Source organism: Athene noctua, chromosome 6 (genome assembly GCF_965140245.1).
Source record: "Athene noctua chromosome 6, bAthNoc1.hap1.1, whole genome shotgun sequence".
In the NCBI taxonomy this organism is placed as follows: Eukaryota; Metazoa; Chordata; class Aves; order Strigiformes; family Strigidae; genus Athene; species Athene noctua.
This window is the reverse complement of record NC_134042.1, coordinates 35,239,873-35,255,279: the sequence shown is the minus strand read 5'-3', so window position 1 is coordinate 35,255,279 and position 15,407 is coordinate 35,239,873. Positions and strand designations below refer to the sequence as shown.

Here is a 15,407-nt window from a genome sequence, read left to right as displayed (position 1 = left end):
TGAAATACCGTGATAAAAAACCTCAGCACTGATGTAGAATACATCACTCCATATACTGCAGCTGTTTTGACTTATTGCAGCACATTGGTTTCATATTTTGTAACAGCTCTTCAGTCTCACTCCCTATGCCCAGAAACATACACACCTTGGCCGCACATGGTACAAACAGGTTCCACCTAAGAACTGTAAAATCGATTTTCGCAAATGTGAGACAGAGAAAATCCTTTTTTACTTATCCTTTGTGATATTCCTTAGAAAAACATCTTCTGAGAACAGCTTTTCCTTTTAACAAACTACCTAAACTTCCTTCTCACCACAAAGGGTCATCACCAACAACACTGTCACAATCAACAGAAAGCTTCTTGCTGACTTTAGCTGACTCCTGATCAGGCCCTCAGAAACCCACTTTTTTCCAAATACCTGGTTTTAGGCAGGAATCGAACCATGCCACCTGGTGGAAATCTGGGTCGACATAATAAAAGCAAAGGGCAGTGAGCCACATGTTTTTACTTTTAAAACAGAACCATTATTCACAAAATACAAATATTTCACCTTTACCCATGTGTGTAGAACATGCCCTTGAAACTGAATTTATCTTATGGTGAGAAGCTGTCCTTTTTCTCTATGAAACGTGAGTAATGGAAGATTTCATATTGTACCATTGGAAGCTCTTGAAAGCAATAAAACTTACAGGTGTAAAAGAGAGCTGTGCAGCCCCCTTCTATATACACCTTGAGCAACCGACTAACTATCCTTGGTAGGAAGAAAGTTCCTCACCCAAAGCAACTATTCTTTTTTTGGGGAAGTAATCAGACTTTACTCCAGTGGAAAATGGAATTAAGTTTAGACCTACACCTTGGTGAAGCCAAGGGAGGTTTTTCAGTGGATTCTGAAACTTGCTAACCTCTGGCTGGAGGTAAGGCAGAGGCCAACTCTAGTTCTCTACCTGTTACTATCTGTGCTCCTGTTTCTGAAAGCTGCTGCTGGGGAAGGTGCATCTCAGCTTGTGAAGCCAGCCAAGTGTCAACAGCGAGTCACTGATAGGTCACAGCATATTTTGACTCAACAGGAGGGAGATGCAACAGACAGCCAAGTGATGGTTTTCTAGGACAGCTTCTTGACACATAAAGCACCCATCTACAAAGCAGCTAGGCTAACACTGCTATCCTCCTCTCCCACTGCTCACTCCAAACCCTCCTTAATCTCTTCTTGGTGTCCTCTCTCTTGCTAGATAGGTTTGCCTGTGGTACCTACTACACTCTCACACTTTGAACAATGGTCCCTCCAACGCAGCATTTACTTGTGTAATGGGTGCTGGAGAAGGCAAAGGGAATCTGACTGACACTGCAGTCTCAGTACATCTTTGAGGGAAACTGGAGAAGCACCTGCTGTGGACAGTTTCTAGTGGAGACACCATCCTCATGAGTTCAGGTTTTTATTAGTTTTCTCGCTCCTTTTCCTAAAGGTCCTGCATGTTCTCCAAAAGCATCAAATAGTCTTCACATTTCCTGAAAAGGAAATAGCTGGACAGGCAAGCACTCTGTGCTATCATCTCTTTACCACACAGTGCCTACAGAGGAGAGCATGTGGGGAGATGACATCAAAACACAACAAATGCCTCAGAAGTAAAAACCACTAATACCTGTTTCTTTCACCGGATCACCCTTTTCCTGTGGCCCCACTTGAATACATCAGTAACAACTGCCCTAGAGGGTATACTCTGAACCTTGTATGTACGTAGCTCCCCATACAAGTGACAGACTTTACTATACCATAGCCAATATTCACAAAAATTCATTGTCAAATGATATCAAAGTATTTCAAAGGCATCTTCATTTAATTATGCTACAAAGTCCTATGGAAGTAATTTTAAATCTCTGTTAAACTATTGTCTAAACATCGTATCTGAGACCAGAGTAACAGTGTCACTGCATAAACCTGTATTAAGTGACAGTACCTACCTTGAAGATATCCCAGCCTAACCACTAAAAGCAGAAAAGAGCTAAATTCTCCGAGGCTGCTCTAAATTCCCGTTTGCCACTATTTCTTACTACATGAGGACCTTTCCAAATGCCACCTATATTGCTGCTGAGCTCAGTCTTCTAGAATAAGAGATATTTGCAAAGAACAAAGCAAGGAGACCTCACTTGTTAAGAGTAGCCCAAGAGCTCATCAAATTATATGGTTTGTGCTTTGAAGGTAGGAATGATTTTGCTCTACAGAGAACAGAGTGGAAGAGAAAAGGGATAAGACAATGATAAAAACAGGCTTACAAAAAAGCCCCAAATACCCAGGTATGTTTGCTTACCTTCAGTACCAGAAGCTGGGTATCATCTTCTTCCCCTTTATGACAAAGATACAGAAAGCAAAGAACCTGCATTTCTCAATTTTACGTATCTGGTTGGCAATGTATGCAGAGCTATTTAGGCACGTGAAAGCCAGTCTTCTGAGGATCTGAACTCAACACATAATCCCTTTTTCCCACTAATCTGCCACTGTCCTTTCCTTCAACACCCAAGTCTCAGCTTCTAGCTCCAAACTAATTTTTGGAATGTAAATTACCTTCTTTCTGGAAAAAAAAAAAAAAAAAAAAAAAAAAATCACAGTGTTGTAGCTCATCACTGAAAAGGAGATAAAAAGGGAGAAAAATTGCCAATGTGCAAAGCAGCTTGTTTTCAGAATATCAAACAAATTTTTGATTGGGGTTTTTTCATCTGGCAGTCTGACTGCTGAATTGTCAAGTTAACTCAATAAAAATTCCTGCTTATGATTGAATAGCAACATTCTTTTGATCCACATTAAAGAAATAAAAAGGATATCCTGTGAACTACTCTTTTTCCAAGTCCTGTCTGCTCAGCCTTACCTTTCCATAGTAATGGAATGGATGGGTCATCACAACTAGAGGCATAACATTTATTACCATCTTCCAGCTCATTGTTGACTGTGTCACCATTTCCAACATTCTTGCTTTTAAGGGTGAAGAAATTTTGCATCTTCATATTGTACCTGAAAATGCAAAGGAAAGATTTGAAAAGGTTGGACTGTTGCATTTCCTCATGAAACTTTTAAGTGCCTAACTTATGCAGGCAAGCAGTAAAGCCTAGATGCATTTTGTCTGACATGAGGAAGTTAAAAGAAAGGACTATCCAATTCAGCGGCCAGCTGATAAGAAAGCAAGGGCTGCACCTATCTCTCATGCAATATGGCAAACTGCAAAAAGACACTAGAGCAGATTTAGTGAAAGCAATACACTGAAGGTGTGGATTTTGGAGCAGGACATTCACTATACAACAGCTTCTTTCCTCCTGCATCAGCTTGCAATTCACTTCACTGTTTCTCTCAGTACTGTGTTCCCCATGGCAAGTGCTTGAGCACTTCTGGGACTGTTGACCATACCCCTCTAAAGAAAGAATGCATCTGTTTTAGCACTAGGGTGGGATCTAAGAGGGCTGGCTGTCAATGAACTCTGCTAAGACCCTGATGTAGGAGAAAAGGGAGGATGAAGTTCCAAAAAGGGTGATTTGTGAGGGAAGGGCACCAAAGGATAAGTCTGAGCAACTTGTGGTAGAAGGGTGGACTTACAGAACCTTGCAGTAACAGTCAGACCTCTGACTCTTCTGTCAGAGGCAGTGACACTACAGAAGGATGTCATACAATCTGGTATGAGAGGGTCTGAAGATAAATACATGCTTAGCAGCCTGTCTAATGTTCCTTGATCTTGTTCTCCAGAAGTTACAAAGTATGTGTAATAGCTGACATGCTGTGTGCTTACAATTGAGAGTACCCAGTGGACTATTTCCATATATCTCTGCGTAAGTGACATTTTCTCTCAACTTTTTCTGAAAGCTACTCTACACTGCACTGTGAAAAGGATGCATGAAAATATTTGTGGTTGACTAAGCACAAATCTAGAGTGAAACTGATTAAGCATGAAAAAGCAAGGAATCTTACACAGAAACGTAACTGGGTGTATTGTCCTCAGCAGGAAGGCCAAGGACAAAACCACACCAAAATAATGATGGTGAGTTAACATCTGAAGGGCATACAGAGGAGAAAAGCACTTACTTCATGATAAGGATGTAGAAGGAATACATAATGATGAGTACAAGGCTTTCCCACCTCAAAAAGACAGAAAGAAAAAGTGTTAAAAGGTCAAAAAGCTGTATGCTTTATAAGTTTTATGTAGGAGTGTGCATTAAACATCTAGTACAAGTCACATCTGTGTACACAGGATTCACATCATTAAGATTAGATGGCGTCTCAGCAAAATGAAGGGAAAGCAGACTCTCAAGTTCCAATAAATATGCAAATATAAAAGTTCAGAAATGTGCTATTCAGACTGAAACCATAGCTACCTTCTGATGATCATAATGCCAAGGCCTTTTGTCATTTCAGTGCTGAAGCACAGGCCAAGCACTTTGAGAGGAGTCTTTTAGAAGCTGCTTATGACCTTTCACAAGGATCCCACCTCAGACTGTTCTGCAGGACACCTAGCATTCCCATAAATGTTAGCAGTCAGAATCAGAGCAGCAGAACTTTGGGTTACCCTGTCTGCACATGTGAGTCTTCAGGCCTTACATATAGCCCATTTACTTTGTTAATGTTTCCAGGTTCTTAAGTTTTCTTTTAGTTTTCCTTGATCATCAGAAAAAATATAACCAAAGAAAATACACAGGATTTCCTAGTTGTCAAATCCAGCTGATACTCCCAGCATGTATGAATGAAAGCTAATTACACTGCAACTCTATTTACTGATCAGTCTCATGGCAAATACAGGACTGCAGGGAATAATTTCCACAACTTACCATTCTATTTCCTCATCATATATGAACTAGAAGGAGGAAAAAAAAGAAAAGACATAAATCGACCATTTCTCTGATCTGTCTTGAAAAACAGTCAAATTTATTTAATATATAATAACATATATAATGTAATATAATAAATATCAGTCACATCTAGCCATAAGCTACTTGAGTTTTGTCCCTTTCTAACCAGAACTTTCACTGTATGGATTGTGCCGCTCACAAAAGCACAAACCTCGTGAACGAGGCTTGGATCCCTCTCAGTGACTGTTATAAACACTATTTAGTAAAGCAGTGTGAGCATGTGACAGACAGACAGATATGCACACATGTATATACAACACGCTGTGCTGTGTAAATGACAGCAGAGTCATGTATTCTGAGGAGGCCTAGCTCTGAGTCCTTTTAACAGCTAGACTAGGTTTAGCAGAAAAGGCAGCTGCTCTTAGGCCAAATGATTATACACATTTTTCTCCACCCTATGTAACTCCTATAACTGAATGGGTAGTTAGTGATCCATATTTATTACAAAACAAACTAAGTGGATTCTTACCACTAGATACAGTAAATGTGTATGTTCTAGAGCGCACACTTCTCTGCATGAACATAGTGGTATCTCACCTATGCTCTACATAGAAAAATTTACCCAGAATCTGTGAAACAAAATTACTGTGCAGAAGCAAGAAACAGCCATCTTCCCTATTTAAAATACAAGTGCAGCTCAAAATTTTTCATCTCCACAACAAGCAGCCCCCTAGATCAGAAAAGAGTGCTAACTGCACTGCGTAACAGTAGCCTGCGAGCCTGCAGAACTTTACAGGCTGTAGGTAGAAAATGAATGGACATGGATGGACTTGATGGACACATATTCTGTGGGACTGCATGAAGTTTTCATATTTGGACCATATTGTGGAGATGAGCGCACACTTCCAGATGTCACTAGAACTAGCTATGAAAATAATTTTGTACCAGTGTCTATCAAGGGTTAGCAGGCTGGCCCTCCAAAAATTCAAGCAATGAAACACATTTATTGGTAAGAGAACTACTTACAACAATAAGTACAATCACAGATATCGTGTAGTACACAGAGTCCCGGAACACAGCCCACTGGGTGAGACAAACCACCTGAAAAATATCGCACCTTCAGCCAACAAAAACATGTGATTTTAAAGACAAAACAAAAGCCTCTATCTTGCAATCACTTAGGTTTGCGAGCAGAATTATTATTAGCGATGATTCTGGTACCAATCACAGTTTTATGCTAACAGGAAGACATATCAGTCTGTTAGACAATGGATCTATAATAACCACCAGTAATAAAAAATCATATAGAAATTTCCATTAATGAAATACATTTCTTACTAATGATATTTTAATTGGTCAAAATTTCAATTGTAAAGTACCATTCATTGTGCTGCAGCAAAGCAACGGTTCCCACTTCATTATGTTTGTGGATGTATCCAACTTCATACTTCAAAAAATATGATACACAGTCTAACCATCTACTGAGTAGATGGAACAAATCTGATGCTTGTGTCCTAGATTCTTTGATCACTGTCAGTACAAGGAAGAATTAGCAGATGCCACTGATCAGCTGACTGTGAACACAGTATTGCAGGAAGAGGAACCGGAATCAGTTTCCTCTGTATGCTACATGTTCAGAGTGCTGAAACTACAGCTGAACTTTTTGGAAACATTTGCTATTTGTAAAGCATTTGTAAATTCTTTCCAACATCTGACATTTTTCACAATGCTAGCTCATTTTTTGGTTTTGGCTAATACTCTTTTTTTTTTTTAATTATTTTTACGTTTGCTCACAGAAACCCCTAAATTGTAAGCAATTAAACACCATAAAGGTAAGTATCTTACTAACCTGTCCTGCGAACATTCCACAGACACCAATAATGCAGAGGATGTTGAAAACTGCTGAACCAACAATGGTCCCTACTCCTACATCTCCATGAGTGATAAATACACCTGCAGAGGGAGCAGAACGTGCATTATTACCTCTGTCGTTTTATTTTAGGTCACAGACAACTACTTAGAATATGTACTATCTGAGAATAAGAGGTCGTTTGAAAGTTTAACCAAAATATGTTTCAAAATAAATGTTCGTGTCTCTGTGGAATATTTTGTGCTTTTAGTCTAGCTAGCAGCTCCTCATTTTTGGCTTAACATCTCTACATATATATTTTTATTGAACTAAGTGATTTCTTAGCTAGCTAGTTCTCTAGTAAGTTCTATATTTCACAGCTTGGTTTTTAGTGGTGCAGTAATCCATTAAAATGAGTATAAAATATCTCATCACATCAGGAGCATAGAATTAATTTCAAACAGTATAATAAAGCACAGTAACCTTAATACTTAGTGTGTTCTTCCTTGCAATGTCTCAGGGGAGCAAGAGTTTCTTCCCTTAAAAAACTGGTAGCCACTTTCGGTGCAGTAATGTGTGCCTTCTGGCTCGAACAGAGAACCAGCATTCAGGTTTAACCTGTTCTAGCACCGACTTTCAGGTTTCCCTTAGTACTGAACCCCTCAGGTATCTATCTGTAACATAACTGCATCAGAATGACAAAAATTAATGGCTGGAGTGGACCTCCAGGGATTATCTAATGTAACCTTCAGCACTGAGACAGAACCAAAGATAACATGAATGCACTACAGAGCTGTATCTACTTGTACTGTAAAACTTCTGCTAAAGGGAGCCTTAAAGGCTTACACTTGCTGTTTTTTACTAAGTTGGACATGAGGTTATAGTGCATTCCTTCAGACTGTATTTCCCTAAAGTTTGTAAAAATGTCAGTATAGTAACAGAAAGCCTACTAAAGCTTTACTAAAGACAGATTCACCAAATTTAAGCCACCATGCTGCTAGAAACCTATGATGTAGTTGACATTACTGAAACTTGGTGGGACAAATCCCATGGTTGGAGCGTGGCTATCAATGTCTACAGGCTGTTCAGAAGGGACAGGTGAGGGAAGAGGGGCGGAGGGGTTGCCCTCTACATCAAGAAATGGATAGATTATGAAGAGCTGTCTCTGAAGAATACCTACGAGCAGGTTGAAAGCTTATGGGTAAGAATTAGAGCTGAGGCAACAAAGAAAACCTTGTGGTTGGTGTCTACTACAGGCCGCCCGATCAAGGGGAGCCTACTGATGAGGCTTCCTTACTCCAGCTACGGAAGGCACCATGCTCACAGGTTCTCACCCCGCTGGGGGACTTCAACCGTCCAACATCTGCTAGAGAAGTAGCATGGCAAGCTGTAGACAATTCAGGAGACTCCTGGAGCGCATTGAGGATAACTTCTTAAGCCAGGTAGCAGACAGCCCTACCAGAGGGAATGTGATACTGGACCTGTTGGTCACCCACACAAGTGAGCTAATTGGTGACATGAAGACTGGAGGCAGCTTGGGCTGCAGTGATCATGCACTGGTGGAGCTCTCAGTCCTGAGGGATACAGGTCAGGTGAAAAGTCAAGTCAGGACCCTGGATTTTAGGAAAGCACACTTCCAGCCATTCAAGCAGAGGGTCATTAGGGCCCCTGGGAAACTGCCCTCAGGGACGGGAGGAGAACAGAGTTGGCAGATCTTTAAGGTCGCTTTCCATAGAGTGCAAGAGCTCTTGATCCCCAGGTGTAGGAAATCAGGAATGGAAGGCAAGAGACGGGCATGGATGAGTCAAGACCTACTGGTCAAACTAAAGGTCAAGAAGGAAATGTACAGGCAGTGGAAGAAGGGACAGGTATCCTGGGAATAGTGTAGGGATGCTGCCTGGCTGGCAGGGATGGGGTCAGGCAGGCCAAGGCATGGCTGTAGATGAACTTGGCAAGACACACAAAGAACAATAAGAAGGGCTTCTACCGGTATGTCAGCAAGAAAAGGAAGGTCAAAGAAAGTGTACCCCTTCAGTGAGCAAGACTGGCAAACTAGTTAAAATGGACAAGGAGAAGACTGAGGTACTCAACACTTTTTTTGCCCCAGTCTCCACAGTCAACCTCTCTTCCTATACCTCTCAAGTGGATGGACTGCAAGACAGGGACTGTGGGATCAAAGTCCCTCCCACTGTAAGAGAAGATCAGGTTTGTGACCACCTGAGGAACCTGAACATACTAAGACTATGGGATCTGGTGAGATGCATCCCAGAGTCCTGAAGGAACTGGCTGATATAGTTGCCAAGCCACCCTCCATATTTGAAAAGTGATGGCAGTCAGGTGAAGTCCCTCGTGACTGGAAAAAGGGAAACATTGCACCCATTTTTAAAAAGGGTAGAAATGAGCACCCTTGGAACTACCGACCTGCTGTCAGCCTCACCTCTGTGTCTGGGAAGATCATGGAACAGATCCTAGAAGCTATGCTAAGGCACATGGAAGAAAGGGAAGTGATTTAAAACAGCCAGCATGGCTTCACCATGGGCAAGTCTTGCCTGACCAACCTAGTGGCCTCCTGTGATGGAGTGACTACATCAGTGGATGAGGGAAGAGCTATGGATGTCATCTGTCTGGACTTCTGTAAGGCTTTTGACATGGCCCTCCACAACATCCCTCTCTCTAAACTGGAGAGATATAGATGTAATGGGTGGACTGTTCAGTGGATGAGGAATTGGTTAGATGGCTGCATCTACTAGGGTAGTAGTCAACAGCTCAATGTTCACATGGAGATTGGTGATGAGTGATGTCCCTCAAGAGTCCATACTGGGACAATTACTGTTTAGTATCTTCATCAGCAACATAGACAGGGCAATTGAGTGCACCCTCAGCAAGTTTGCAGATGTCACCAAGCTGAGCGGTGTGGTTGACATGCCTTAGAGACAGGATGTCATCCAGAAGTACCTGGACAAACTCGAGAAGTGGGCCCATGTGAACCTCATGAAGTTCAACAACGCCAAGTGCAGGGTCCTGCACATGGGACAGGGTAAACCTTAGAATCAACACAGGCTAGGGGATAAAGGGATTAAGAGCAGCTCTGTGGAGAAGGACTTTCAGGTACTGGTGGATGAAAAGCTGGACACGAGTCAGCAATGTGCGCTCACAGCTCAAAAAGCGAACCATATTCTGCATCAAAAGAAGCATGGCCAAAAGGTTGAGGGAGGTGATTCTGCCCCTCTACTCCGCTCTTGTGAGACCTCACCTGGAGTGCTGTGATTCAGCTCTGGAGCCCTCAGCACAGGAAAGACACGGACCTGTTGGAGGAGGTCCACAAGAGGACCACAGAAATGATCAGAGGGCTGGAGCGCTTCTCCTGTGAAGAAAGGCTGAGAGAGTTGGGGTTGTTCAGCCTGGAGAAGAGAAGGCTCCAGGGAGACCTTATTGAGGCTTTTCAATACTTAAAGTGGGTTTACAAGGAAGATGGAGACAAACCTTTTAGTAGCACCTGTTGCAATAGGACAAGAGATAACGGTTTAAACTAAAAGAGGGTAGATTTAGGCTAGCTATAAAGAAGAAATTTTTTACAATGAGGGTGATGACAAACTAGAACAGGTTGCCCAGAGAGGTGGTAGATACCCCATTCCTGGAAACATTCAAGGTCAGGCTAGTCAGGGCTCTGAGCAACCTGATCTAGTTGAAGATGTCCCTGCTCATTGCAGAGGGCTTGGACTATATGATCTTTAAAGGTCCCTTTCAACCCAAACTATTCTATGATTCTATGTATCTATGAAATTTGCTGCTTTCCCCCTTCTCTATCAGCGTAATCCTCTGTCCTTCCTTCTCTTAACAGGTACTGCTTTTGCCATTTAGACCTCCTCTCTATATCAATAATCTTTAATATTTTAGAGATTACTTCAAATAATTCTATAAGTAATGTACAGCATGTCCTTCTGTCTGTAACAGGTCTGGCTTAGCTATACATTAATTTGTTCTTTTCCTCATGTTTCCTGTTCTACTTCCCTGCTAAAATTAATTCCCTTTATTCGCAAAGAAAGAAGCCAAAGAGGCATCAAATATCTCAAATTCTCTCTCGGGGACTGCAATAAATCTCTTTACTTTTACTTCCTATGTTCAGAATCAGCCACTCCCCTCTATGTTTTGAGAGGAGATTCACAGTTTCATGAGATATTTTGAGTAGTTAATTATACCATGAACCACAGACTAGCTGACAGCTGCAATTGCTGATTATAAATTGACAGAAGAATGGTAGCACTTTTGGATACCTCTGCTTCATCTGCTGATTTTTTAACAGCAGATCTCACAAAAGCTAGTCTGTGGGCTCCATACCTATAACAGATGCAAACAGTTCTGGAGTGGAGCTCCCTGCTGCCATGAATGTAGCTCCAGCAACATCTTCACTCAAATGTAGCTTCTGGAAGAAAAGCATGGGTAATTTCAGCACTACTACTGTATTTACACTGCACAGTTCTACAGATGCAAAGATAGAAGCTCTTCATTTTCTGGCCACAGTGCTGTTAAAGGATGAACAGTCACTATGATAAGAAATCAGACACTGCCTTTTGAGATGGCATATATACTTTGGACGAGTAAAGTGTTTGTACCCTAGCTCAGTGAAGTGTAAGAAAAAATTATATTTATATACTTATTATATTATATACTTATATATAGCTGAATAGCAAATTATGTAGCTGATTAGAGAAAAGCATCCCTGCAGATTCAAAAGGACTGTAAACATCTCAAATTGTTTTCATTAATTTAATTCTGGAACTCTAAACACAATCATTCAAGAATTAAGGGCAATTCTTGGGGCTTCTAAAATTTGAAAATAAAAATCCGTAATAGAAAAATACCACCTCTGAATAAACACAACTGGCAGACCTGATTCTGGCTTCACTTTACAATTGTGTTAATCAAAAGCAAGTCTACCGACAGACAAAATTAGTCCAATTAGTCACAGAGACGCCTGTGTACTGTAGACAGATCTATTTTTATGACAGTGTCTCTAAAGCTCTAATAGAATACAGATAACTTAAGAGTTATCAGACCAGCAGAAACATGTGTAGCTCCACAAGTGGGCTGCATCAATTTAATACTCTGAAGATCTTTCCTTTGAACTAGAAAGCAGGTTTTATGGAGGAGCTTTTTCCTCTTTGAGTCTGTAGACTCATCTTTAGTGACTTATTTTTCTTCCAAGGATAGAAAAGTGATTAGTGACAGAAGGACCAGTAGAGAAATCAGATTTTTTCAGGCAGTATGCAACATTTTGAACTGATAAAACTGGCATCCTACAGAACTTGACAAAACATAAACACCATCCCATACTGTACCATTTGAACTATTACCAGTCATACTGTTGCAGGAGTTCGAACATAAGTGTGCTATCTGACTTCTTTTTAGCTGTTTTAATGTTCAGCAAAACATGAGACAAGTGGCAAAGATTTTATGAAGTATCAGTGACAATATAATTGGTACAACCCAACACGCACAACTTAAATATTGTGTATAAGGTGCATGCTGAAGACAGAACACCTGAAAAGGGAAAGAAAATATCCCTAATGAGTATTTTACTATTATGGGCAGCCTCCCTCATTCTTCTATTTGTTCTTCTATTGATAAGTGTAAGTACAAAGCTCTAAGTAACACTAAGAGGAATTCAGTACTTATATCAATTGGAAAACAGACTTTTTAACCAGCTACAGGAGTTTTCAGAAAATGAGGAGGGGTTTTTTGTTGTTGTTAAAAAGCAAATGAGATGAGGTTTTCATTTTTCCCTCAATAAAGAATTAAAATCTGGGTTTGTATTTTGTATTAATTTTGTAGTTGTTCACCAAAGCCTTCCCTAACACAACATTTACATGCCAAGTATAAATTCTACCCTGTCCCAATCAACTCATTTAATTATAATCCTACGTGTAATTCTCCAGAGTCTTCTCAAGAATTATATAAAGGAATTACTTTTTTTTCATATAAAATATGTAATTTTATTCCATATCAAACCAACATACATACTTTTCTCATGTATTGTCTCTTTTCTCACTTTTCTCCACTTTATGCTAAGACCATATACACTTGCTTTCTACTTGCTGATACAGTGATAAATATACAATGAAATTTGCAAAGCCAACACATTAATTTGGCTATGTATGATTTCACAAGTGACTTTTAAAACTAGGAGTACAGTAATAAACCCAATTTATCCATATGTTATATCCATCCTAGCTATATGCTTCAGGTATCCAAGAGTGGGCTTTCCCATCTGATCTCCTTACATCTTTCACTTTTTCTCCTTGAGTGTGGCCAGGGGGACCAATGCTCCCAGACCACAGGTGTGGTTTTTGATAGAAAGTTCAAATCATTTGAAAAGGACTGAGGCCAAAAAGTTGACAGGAATGAACTCCAAACAATGACAGCACAAAATGTCTGAATCTATAATATTCTCTAAATAAATTTCCAAAGAGAATAGAGTTCTTTAACATACCTCACAAATTTTCTCTAAGGATGGAACAAAGAAGTCATCACATACTATAGCCAAAGCATAGAACATATAGAGAGCCTGTAAAGAAAATAAATTCAGGAAATACTTCAGATGAAAAAAGGCAATGTTATATTTATCCAGGCTAGTAGAAATACATAGTCTCATTTTTTCTTCCATTCCAACAAAAAATCCCTCTGTGATCAATTCATGGCATAAAAACAAATTCTTGAACGTAAGATTAAGTTTAGACCAAAAATGTTTGCCAGACCCTAGAATATGAGAAGCACCACAGTTTGACAGAATAGGGTGCCACAACAGAATTCATATAAAGAAAAGTAATGGGTAAGGCTTACAAAGTTACATAGTCATCTATATTTCAATTAATTATCAGACCAAGTAATTAAATAGGAAGTAACACCATGTTGATTAACAATACTCAAGAAATAACTTCACTTGAAAATAATCAGACACCAACCATGGCTCACTGCACCAAACCTCTCAGGAATGATCCTGGTTCCCTGCATACATGTGATTCTCTCATTGCCTTATGTGGCTTTATGTGCTGGGCTCATACAGTAAGCCTAATCCTGCTGTTGTCCATCAAACAACTCCTTTTTACTTTACCTTCCCCAAGCTGGGAATGGAAAACTGGAGCCCGCAGGCCCTACTTGTTTTGTTTTTTCTACAATCAAATATAAAACTCCATAAGACACTTTCTGTATTTCTTCAGAGTTGTTTAGGGTTTTTTTTAATTACAGTTGCACCTTTTGCAAAGAAGCACAATAGGAAAGAAAGAGAATCAAGAATCTTCCACATCATGTTTGATGTCATCAGCAAAGGAATCCCAAACTCTGTTTATACAAGATTAAATACAAAAGCAAGTCTGTGATCCATGCAGACAGGATTTTATCTCCAAGAGGATGAATGCACAGGCACTGCAAATTCAGACTTGCATCATTTTCTTAAATAAATCATAGAATCATTTAGGTTGGAAAAGACCCTTAAGATCACTGAGCTGAACCATTAACGTAACCTACCAAGTCCACCACTAAACCATGTCCCTAAAATGTTACCTTTTGAGCATTTATACCCATATAGACAAATTAGAAATACTGAAATCCAGTATTAGAAACATGTTGATACATACAGAGCACTGCTTAGTAAGGCCACTAAGATGATTAACATCTTATAGACAAATAAAAGAAAACCAAAATTCAAGTACAGTAGGAGAAAAAACTTACAGCAATGATATGAAGCAGAACTCCTCCTTGCTGCCGTTCTTTATTTGTAAACACATCTTCAGGAAATTCATTAATGGCTGAAAGAGAAATTATTTTTTTTTTTTTTTTTTTAAATTTCACAACATCTATAAAAGGAAGACTGAAAAATAAGGATGCATCTGTAGAAATATATGACCAAATGTGAAAGCATCTTCCAATTTATTACACTACAGTTTGCCACCTCAGAATCTCTTTTCTGTTCTGTAGAAAAAAAGAGAACTGATACTTAGGTGTTATTAATTATCACCATTCCAGTGACTTAAACTAACCTCCACTGTACTAAGGGTTTCACATTCTTAATGACTTATTTTTACTATCATCTCCTCTGTGTCTCCTCTAAATATAGTTCCAAAGTGATAGTCACAGGCACAAAAATTCATCCTGAAATTTAAGTGTGCCTTGCCTGAAAAATTACACAATGGTTGTAACTTTCTATCAGGTTCTTAACTACAAACTTTTACAGGGCTCCACAGTCTTGCAAAATCATTTCAGAAAGATTAAAGGGATTCCAAGTACTTTCTCCACAAAGTCTAAATCTGGCAAAGGAAGGAATGAACAGAAATGGTAGATGTATGATAGGAACATGCAAAGATATGAGTTTTGGGATTATTTCTGGGTGGCAGTGAAGTTGTTTGGAGATCAGTTAAAGGATGGCTTTGGAGTAAAAAAAGGCAATGGAGTAAAAAAAGATTCCAGATGGTGGAGACAAAGACAGCCACTAAATCAAAAACCTGAAGAAATATATGAGATAAAACACATCCAGACTGACAAGGCAGAGATAGAGATCTATCTCAGATCAGACAGGAGGCACTGTATTTCAGCCACTGGAATCCAAAAGCACTTAGGTTAATAAATTATTATTCAGAAAGAGGTGTTCCTGACTGCAAGGAGTTGTAGGTGTACGTTGACAACAAGATAAGCTCCAGAAGTTTCTTACGAATTTTACCATAATATATTGAATATCA

The 15,407-nt window shown here is 39.7% G+C and overlaps 1 protein-coding gene across 2 annotated transcripts in view; it reads right to left on the bottom strand.

Annotated features, from left to right (window-relative positions):
* SLC24A4 (solute carrier family 24 member 4) overlaps nt 1-15,407 on the bottom strand; it is a 95,591-nt gene that overhangs the window by 24,217 nt on the left and 55,967 nt on the right. Inside the window, exons 3-10 of one of the 2 annotated variants that reach the window (XM_074909244.1) lie at nt 14,404-14,480; nt 13,166-13,240; nt 11,014-11,098; nt 6,676-6,779; nt 5,853-5,927; nt 4,806-4,831; nt 4,066-4,119; nt 2,864-3,006 (exon numbers count right to left, since the gene is read on the bottom strand). In XM_074909244.1, coding sequence (XP_074765345.1) covers nt 2,864-3,006; nt 4,066-4,119; nt 4,806-4,831; nt 5,853-5,927; nt 6,676-6,779; nt 11,014-11,098; nt 13,166-13,240; nt 14,404-14,480 — 639 coding nt within the window. The remainder of the gene's footprint in view (nt 1-2,863; nt 3,007-4,065; nt 4,120-4,805; nt 4,832-5,852; nt 5,928-6,675; nt 6,780-11,013; nt 11,099-13,165; nt 13,241-14,403; nt 14,481-15,407) is intronic. The other variant, XM_074909246.1, reaches the window with a different exon arrangement.